This window comes from Mus pahari, chromosome 18 (assembly GCF_900095145.1).
Source record: "Mus pahari chromosome 18, PAHARI_EIJ_v1.1, whole genome shotgun sequence".
Lineage (NCBI taxonomy): Eukaryota > Metazoa > Chordata > Mammalia > Rodentia > Muridae > Mus > Mus pahari.
In genome coordinates, this window is record NC_034607.1 from 10507569 (window position 1) to 10517705 (window position 10137).

Below are 10137 nucleotides of genomic sequence, written 5' to 3' on the forward strand. Positions count from 1 at the left end.
GAGGAGGAGGAGGAGGAGGAGGAGGAGGAGTCGTAGAGACTAAGAACAGTGGGGCCAGGAGAAGGCTGATGATAAAAAGTTCTGAAACACTACACCATACAGATGATGGGACAATACTGAAACATTTCCACAATACAAAGATCAACTCATGCAGTATGAATACAAGCTTACAGCAAGTAGGCATGACTGAGAGCTGAATGTGCTCTGAGTCAATGACAAAGCAGGTATTTGAAAGATTCAGTTAGTATTCAAAATATTGAGACTCTCAAAACTCCATCAGCTCTGACTCAGAGAAGAGTTTAAATGACACCCAAGTCCTGGCTTGGGCAACTTGCTCAGATGATAATGCCATTCACTTAGCAATGATCTCGGGCCACTGCTTACCCTCACCCCTTGGTAGAGCTCTATCTACTTCAAGCTTCAATCAACTCTAGCTATTGTCTGCATTAACATGAGTCTTGTCTGAATTCTCCCAACAGAGATCATGGGGACTGGGAAGCTAACGGAGTCCAGGGCAAGATCCTGCTACAAATTTTAGTGTTCCCATCAAGTTGTAAGAGAATTTCTTCATCTTCACCAAGGTTAAGTCACAGACTTACTAGACAACTGCTAGGGTTAAGATCAGGGGATTCCCTACTGTGTTATATTTATATTTCCTTCATGTATACACTTCTCTTAGCTACTGGATCTTATTTTCAGGACGTATGCCTGAGGTCACTCAATCTAGGCCCACTTGTACTTCTGTCACCTGATATATACATATAAGCAAACTTAGATGTCTCTTTCAAAATGGAGTGGCTACACTCATGAAATGAACTTTGGTGTCCCTACTGCAATAAGTTTCCTATATCAGAATAAAGTGCTAATACCAAACACAAACAATAGGTTTTTCTGATTTTAAGTCATATATTTTTCATAACATACTAGCTTAAAGGTCCCCCTGTGGGCACTAGCCTTTAATACACTGTAGCCAGAATAAACAACTATTTCTTTCTGGGTTTCCTCCATCTCTCCAGAACCTTATAGGAGAGGAGTAATCATACCTTACTATGCACAAAGATAATAAAGGTAAAATTATTCCCACCAGCTAAGGGCAACTATAGACTTGAGTAATATAGGCTACATTTGATTCCCATACTCAGAAGCAAACAGACAATGCCCCAGTTGTTCACTGTATTTTTGTAAGGCTCAAACACAAGGATGCCTTCTTTATGGCCTCCTGTATTTGAGCGGATTAATTCCTCTTCGGTTTCTATTACTTACTCTAAGATGTATCCTTCATACTTTGGATAAATTTGAACCCCAAGCCTTGACTGAAGTTAACTTGACCTGAGAGAATGCCTTTTACACATCTCTTGTGATTTAGTACTGGAGGGCTATCTCAGTGTAAATGCTTCCTGCTTTTCAATTTAGGTCCTAGCACCTAAGTCAGGTGGCTCTCAACTGCCTGCTCCCAAAGGACCTGACTCCCTCTTTTTGGCCTCTGTGAGCACTGTATACACATACATAAACACATAAATAAAAATAAAATTTAAATTTTCAAAAATATTACCCAGATTTAGACAATATAACCAGGCAATTTAGGTTAGATATTAAGGGAAGTACAACCAATAACTAGAACTACTGATCAGGGACCTAATGAAAACCCACTGCTTTTAGAAAGCCTTCAGAAGTACACTTCAACTAATCCCCACTCCTTTGGAAGACAGAATTCTTTCCAAGACAGATTCCTTACTCAATCTGCCCTTGTCATTAGAAGATAACTACAAATATTATCAATGAGACCTGAGATCACTACTGATACCATACAAAAAATAGCCAATTCTGTTTTCTATAACCACCACCTACAAGAGGAACAAAGTTATAGACAAAACGATGCTAATACACATGATAGGAAGAGAACCTGAGAATAAAGGGAGTACAACCTCCTGAAGCTTTACTGCCTAACAGGATCCCCCACTGACTCCTCTCTAAGAGTCACACTGAAAAATGATGTTAAATCTGTAAGCAGAGCCGGGCCTGGTGGTGCAGGCCTTTAATCCTAGCACTCGGGAGGCAGAGGCAGGAGGATTTCTGAGTTCGAGGCCAGCCTGGTCTACAAAGTGAGTTCCAGGACAGCCAGGGCTATACAGAGAAACCCTGTCTCGAAAAACCAAAAAAAAAAAAAAAAACTGTAAGCAGACAAATCACTATAAGAGAAAATGTCCAAATATTGGGCATACTCCTAAGAGTCCTTGCCCTCAATGTGACAGGATACTAAAGGTTTTACTGCCCTCAGGATCAAAAGACTCTCAGACCAGAGCCTCCAACTCAATAATCCCCATCAATGGGAAGAGGTTCGGGTAACGCATCAATTCTCAGTTCCTCTAACGTCAGAGCCCTGCAGTGGTCTAACACCACGTATCTAGGCATCACCTTGACTGTATTCAAGGTCTAGGTTAGCAAGACTGAAATCTCTAAACTCTTGTATGCCTGTTTTTCCAGAGCCAGCCAGATCAAGTTGATTCACACCTTCAGAGTTGTGAGGTCTCAATTCTGTATTCCTACCACTACTATTACACAGTGGGTGTGTACATGCATATCACACTACATGGGTGGAGGTCAGAGGACAACATTCTTGAATCAGTTCTCTCGTGTCCCCCTGCTGAGTCAGGGTCTCTCTTGAGAGTGACTGACTAAATGGCCTGCTCACAAGCTTCCAGGCAATTCACCTACCTCCAACTCCCCCCATTTCCCTTTTGGCATGCTAGGATTACAGATACAAGCAACCTAATCTATCTTTTTAACATTGATTCAAGGATAAAACTTAGGTTGTTAGGCTTCTGCAAGAAGCACTTTTTTTTTTTTTAAGGTTGTTGTTGTTTTAAGATTTATTTATTATTATACATAAGTACACTGTAGCTGACTTCAGACAAACCAGAAGAGGGGGCCAGATCTCATTATGGGTGGTTGTAAGCCACCATGTGGTTGCTGGGATTTGAACTCAGGACCTCTGGAAGAGCAGTCAGTGCTCTTACCCGCTGAGCCATCTCACCAGCCCAAGAAGCACTTTTAATCCATGAGCCTTCACAATAGCCTGGGTCTGACCCCTTAAGGTAAAAGAATGTAGCTAATTAGATATTAGCAGATTTCGATTTCTCTGAGGATGGACCGACCACTCCCTCATAATCGGCAGCCTGTAAAATCAAGAACTCAAACTACAGCACTATAATTACCAGTCAAATGAATGGGATCTAAAATAGCAGTGGCCCTTGGTGAATACAGAATATTCTGAATTGCAAAGATTATAATAGAGAACTAAAACTAAAAACTAAGAACTGATATTACTATCTCTGCGAACGCTTTTTAGTAACAAATAAGAACATACCATTGACCCTTTTGTAACATTGTGCCAATCGTTACAGCACTTAGGCAGCAGGGGCAGGTGGATCTCTGAGTTCAAAGCCAGCCTGATTTACACAGTAAATTCCAGGTCAGCCAGAGCTACACAGACCTTGTCTCAAATACAAAAAGAGTCAATCCAGCCAGGCATGGTAGCATGTGTTTAAGTCTTTGGGCTATATAGAGAAACCCTGTCTCGAAAAAACCAAAAAAAAAAAAAAAAAAAAAAAAAAAGAAAGCGGTCTACTATGGCATAAAGCCTGCCTAAAATATAGAGGGCCGGATGGTCTCTTTGGCCACTGTCCATTCTTACCCCTTGAAATTGTACATTGTTACAATGATGACCTCTTAGATCCTTGTCCAAGATCACCCCTTCCATGTGTGCTATACCTTCTAATAAATTCTGCGCATCTTTTACACACACAGAAAGAGAGAGAGAGAGAGAAGGAAAGGGAATGAATACACCAAGGAGGAAAAAAATGCCACAGGAAATATTTGCAAAGATGTACCTAATGAACATCTTTCTTTCTTTCTTTCTTTATTTATTTATTTATTATGCATAAGTACACTGTAGCTGTCTTCAGACACTCCAGAAGAGGGCGTCAGATTACGGATGGTTGTGAACCACCATGTGGTTGCTGGGATTTGAACTCAGGACCTTCAGAAGAGCAGTCAGTGCTCTTAACCTCTGAGCCATCTCACCAGCCCCCTAATGAACATCTTTGAAGGAGATGTATTCAAATAAAGACATCTTTAAAGCTAGTCAACAACAACAATAAGCTGAAAATTTTAAATGCATAAAAACCATAAACCAACATCTCACTAAAGGAAAGATAAATGGTAAATAAGCACATGAAAAGATGTTCAATGCGTAACTTTAAGGAATTGTAAATTATACACTGAGGTGCCACACATTATTAGAACGGCCAAAAATTCAAAACATTGATAACACCAAATATGGGTAAAGATATAAAGCAACAGGAAATTCCATGCATCCCTAATTTCCAAAAAAAAAAAAAAAAAAACTGACAGTGTCTAATAAAACCAACATTTGTTACTATGCAACTCAACAACTGCACTATTTAGTCTTTACCCAAAATGCACCCCACAGAGAAGATGTTTCTAACAGTTTTGTTCATAACTGCCAAAGTATGAGAGCAACTAAGCTATCCATCGGGGAAACAGCCTGACTCATATGCAGCCCCAGCACTTCACAAAATGAAACAGGCGGGTTGCTAGGCTATCGAGGGGAGCCCTGTGATTAAAAAAAAAATCAAAAGCAAACCAAACAGTGGGGTGGGCTAAAGAGATGACTCACTGGTTAGGAACACTGGCTACACATTCAGAAGCTGGGTTCTATTCCCAGCATCCACAGTTCCAGGGGCTCCCCACCATCTGTCTTCTGAGTACTGTGATTAAAGGTGTACATCACCACACCTGGCAGATTTGTCATTCTTGAAGATAATTTATTTTTAAAAATAATAACTTTTTTTTTTATTTTTCGAGACAGGGTTTCTCTGTATAGCCCTGGCTGTCCTGGAACTCACTTTGTAGACCAGGCTAGCCTTGAACTCAGAAATCTGCCTGCCTCTGTCTCCCAAGTGCTGGGATTAAAGGCATGCGCCACCACGCCCGGCAAATAATAACTTTTTAAAACCAACCTTTTCTCAAAAATTTATCTACATCTTTTCTCAATTATTTGACTAAGAAAAGAGATAAAAATGCAGTTAGGTAAGTGCAGTTATTTCACCTTTTCTGAAATCAATTAACAAAACTTTGTTCACATTTGGAGATGAAACTACAACTAAAGTAAATTTGAATTATTCACAAAACAAATACTAAGCATGCATTCTACAAAATACTACTGTGCACGTTGGAAAAAACAAATGAGACACACTCTAGCCTTCCCAAGAGTTCATGATCATTAACATATATAGGAAACAAAGCTAATATCAATTACATTTAAATTCACTGTATTCTCTTTTCTTCTCTAACACTGACAATTTTTTATTAGTTTGTAATAAGCTTAAGTATCTTAAAGCTTGTTTCCTAAACTAAAAGGATGTTTAGCAGATTAATCTCTTTAACTCAAAAGCATGGTCTTATGTATTCTCAGCAGGGTTAGGAGGCAGCAAAGCTGAGCATGGCAGTGTTACCCTTCAATCCCAGCACTACAGAGGCAGAGGCCAGCCTCATCCACACAGCAAGTTTCAGGACAGCCAGAACAACATAGAGAGACTGTCTTTAAAACAAGAAAGGAAGGAAGGTAGGGAAGGAAGGTGGTGGGGGGTGGGGGAATGAGAGAAGAGCAATAAAATACAATGGAAGACCTGTGGGACAATTCTGAGATACCAACTCAAAGTGAGATCTATGGTTTAAAAAGAAAAGACAGGCAGGTAGATATATCTACGAACAAGCACAAAGATACACATACATTCACACAGCATTATTGAACAGCAGGTTGCCAATCACAAACGTACCTGTATTTTTCTAAATGTAAAGTTTTAAAGTATTTTCATTTTAAACATATGCATTTATTTCTTGACATATATACTTACTGACAGTACTTACCTTAACAAAATTGTCAGGAAACATCCCTCGTCTCCCATTTAGTTCTCCCTCTAGCCATCCTTCTTCCTGTAGTTTTTTCACATTTCTGATGATTTCCCCAACTCGGATAGTTAACTCATCATCATGTACAGCATCATAGTCATACTCCACAATATAGTCAACTAAAAAAAGGAGACAATAAATGTCTAAAATCTAATTCACAAAATTACTATAAACCATATTAACAAGCTTTGACCTACAGAATCTGCGTAGCATGTAGCAGCAATTAATACAGCAAAGGTGTCAGGCTTCTCCTTCTGGTTTTAAAAACCTGACCACATCAGCAAAGCCCCTGATCATCTAAGTACAGACCATAGTGCATCGGAAATATAATGCACATTCATTACATACTGCATTCTTATATTTCAGCTTTGTGGCATAAGATTTCCCACATAAGGCTACCACCCTTGTATGCCCATCTTTATAAAATTCCTTCTTGAGTGTGACCTATGACAGACTTGTAACCAAAAGAGTATGACAAAGATGGTGGGCTGTGTGGAATGAATGAATATTGAAATGGCCATGTTGCTTCTTACTTACTGGCTTTGAAGACACAAACCACCATGTTAATATGCTGGCTTAGGGAGGGTCTCAAGAAACGAGGCAAAACCTTGGCTAGGGCCCTCACTATGATAAAGCAAAGGACCTGAATGATGGCAACCATCACATGAGTTTACAAATAATCCATCCACAGAAGAACCCCTTGTGAAAACCCAACCCTGACGAACATCTTCAACGCAGCCTTACGGAGGACCCAACCCACAGTCCCCAGACTCTAAAACCACAGAACCACAGAAACAGATAACTATATAATGTTTTAGAGATTTCTTTGTAAATTATATGGTAGGAAGAAGATACACACATAAGTGCGGATGCCTGTGCAATCTGAAGACCCTCTGGGGCAGGAGGACATGTGATTGTGATTGTGAGCTACTGGGTGTGGGCGCTGGGAACCAAACTCACTGCTCTGCAAGAGCAGCAGTACAGGCTCTTAGCCACTGAGCTGTCTCTCTAGCCCCTCCCTATAGAATGTTTTAAAGCTACTAAACTGTGTCAATAATATTAGAGAACAAATGACAAGCAAAAGCACACTGAAATGAAGACTGTGTTCTCTACTGGATCCCTGATCACAGGCAGTGTACAGGTACATTTTATAAATTCAACTTTAAAAACCGAACAGATTCCCTATACAAGATGGCAGACTAGCTAGCTATATATACCTCATTATCTTTTCTTCGATCAACAATAACAAGGAAAAAAAACAAGAAATACATTTCGATCAAAAAAAAAAAATTAAGGTAAAAAAAGTGCACTTCAAATCAACAGCCACCACAACACTTCCATTTCTCACAGATTCTTAATTTTGTTCAGAAAGTCTGAAACCCTGTACTTTTACAAATAAAGCATCTTTCAGTCCAGGTTAGATCTTGACTAGCCTAGATCAGTACTTCTTAAGTATTAAGTATATCCAAGCCATCTGGGAAATCTTATTTAAAGGCAGAGTGATTAAAGCTGAGATACCCAAAGCTTATAGAAAGAGGCTATAGAAAAGTATAGAGATCATCCACAGGGCTAGGAATATAGCTCCGCTGTAGTTTTTGGTTGTTATGCAGGAGGTTCTAGTTCAACCCCAAACACATGGACTCAAAATACAAGAGCCAGGCACAGTGATACACACCTATAAATCTACCTCTCAAGACACTGGGGTAAGAGGAACATGACCTTGAGGCCAACTTAGAACACACGGTGAAATCTTTTTTTTTTTTTTTTTGGGGGGGGGGGGTGGTTCGAGACAGGGTTTCTCTGTATAGCCCTGGCTATCCTGGAACTCACTTTGTAGACCAGGCTGGCCTCGAACTCAGAAATCCACCTGCCTCTGCCNACTCACTTTGTAGACCAGGCTGGCCTCGAACTCAGAAATCCACCTGCCTCTGCCTCCCAAGTGCTGGGATTAAAGGTGTGCGCCACCACACCCGGCACACAGTGAAATCTTATCTACAATAAATGACAAGAAGTGACACCCAAAACTGCTCCGGTCTGAGCTAGGAAAAACCATATATATGACTGAGGCAGAAAAGCAAGACAAGAATCTGGGCAGATTCATCAAGCTACTTCCCTAGCAAGCCCTACTGCCATAGTCCAGATTTGCTAAATGAGTCATTCATTTTTTATTTAGGTTATAAATGAGTCTCAGGCAGGATTTCTTCTGGAGGTGAAGACATTCCACTTTGCTAAGAGAGCCAACAGAACTGATAAAGCCAGGGAGAAGTTAAAGAATTTAGGGGGCTGTAGTTGGGATAGAAGATCCTTCTACATAATCTCAGAAAAACCAGAAATGAGGTGGGCTACATAAAATGTAAGAAGGAGAATAAGAACCTCACTATCAGTTACAATTATTTCCAGAAGACAAAATAAAGGCCAAGCATGGTAGTGGCACATGCCTTTGACACCAGTATTTGAGAGAGAGACAGAGTTCAAAACCAGTTTTGTTTACATAGTCAGTTCTAGAACAGCCAGGACTATATAATGAGAACCTGTCTCAGAAATAGACAAGGTTTCTCCATAACACAAAATGTTAATTAGCTTGGCATTTTTCTCCCTAAGGCAAACATTTCAGCTAATGTACAAAATCAGAAACAATCAATGTAAGGAAAGAAAGTACAGTTAAAGTACTCTTGATGATCCCTGGTTTCTCAAACAATGATGGCTTCAAACTTTACAGACTACTCACAGTAGTGGGCAATGTGACGTGCTAATTACAGAATAAATCTCTAAATTCTACTTACAAAACTATTCCTCAGTAACTTTGGAAGGTTTTCCCTTGTTTGGGTCTTGTTTCTTGACATGGAGTCTCATGTAGCCCAGTCTAAAGTAATAGTGAAAACTGATGTTGCACTGAACTTCTGATGAGCCCACCTCCACCTCCCAAATCCTAGGATTACAGACCTGAGCCACCACCACAGTTGGCTTACCCATTCATTCTTGCTAAGATTCCTTTTAATTATCTGTGTATCTGTGTATAGGTATGGGCACATGAGTGCATTGCATCCAAGCCCCTGAAGCTGGAATTATAGGTGCTTGTGAGCTCCCCAACATGGATGCTGGGCACTGAACTGAGGAAGAATAATATGAGTAAGCTACCTCTATATTAACCTCTAGCAACCTCCCCAGCCCCTCAAATAAAATCAGAAAACATGAATCCATACAGGTTACAAATCAATATTCCTTAAATATTACTGTTGCTGTGACTAAATGGAGAAAGAGCCTGGTTTACTGTTGCTGTGACTAAAATGGAGAAAAATCCTGGTTTACTACTAAACACCTTCAGAAAACAACCTAGAATTTTAAAAACTGCATCATTTCAGAAGATTCAGATAGCAACAGTAGAGAAGACATGACAAGGCAGATCACATGGGACATGGGACACAGATAGGAACACACCAGGCACACCAGAACAAGATGCTCAAGAACCTACCCCAGTGACCTACTTTCTCCAAACAAGCCCCACCTCCTATAGTTTCAACAAGCTCCACTAGCTCAGATCAGCAAACAAAACATAAGCCTATGGGGACAGTTCATACTCAAACGTTCCTCTTCCTGTTTCAAGTAGTATGCAAAGATGTGCATAGGATATATACTCAGATCACATTTCTCAGAAGGAAAACCACCAGTAATTTTTTCATAGTATCCTATTCTTTCTAATGTTACAGATCAACTGATGATATACCCACAAAAGAACCCCAAAATGTAGTATTTCTTGTTAAAGACTCTAAGCAAAGAAATTGTCATAGCCATATAATCAATTCCATCTCCCAAAATAACACACAAAACCTATACTAGGAGAAGTACCTTAGAATCTTCAGTTATTTCCTGCATTCCTTGTTTGTTTGTCTTCTTTTGATCATTCCTTCCACTATCACCACCCTACCTCTACCCCCACAGAATCCCCATATACACAGGGTCTTGCTTTGTAACCTAGGTTGGGCCTCACATTCGTAGACATCTTGCCTCAACCTCTCCAGTACTGGGATTTAGGATATGGACACCACACCTAGCTTTTAATTCCTCAATTTAAATTCTAGTCTTAACTTCAAGAAAATACTAAGAATAAGAGTGTTAATCTTCTTTCTTTTTTTTTTTTTTTTT

At 39.8% G+C, this 10137-nt stretch overlaps 1 protein-coding gene across 1 annotated transcript in view; it reads right to left on the reverse strand.

The window, feature by feature from the left end:
- The window catches only part of Cd2ap (CD2 associated protein), a 74869-nt gene that overhangs the window by 50825 nt on the left and 13907 nt on the right, over positions 1-10137 (reverse strand). The window contains exon 2 of the mRNA XM_021217992.2: positions 5953-6113. Coding sequence (XP_021073651.1) covers positions 5953-6113 — 161 coding nt within the window. The remainder of the gene's footprint in view (positions 1-5952; positions 6114-10137) is intronic.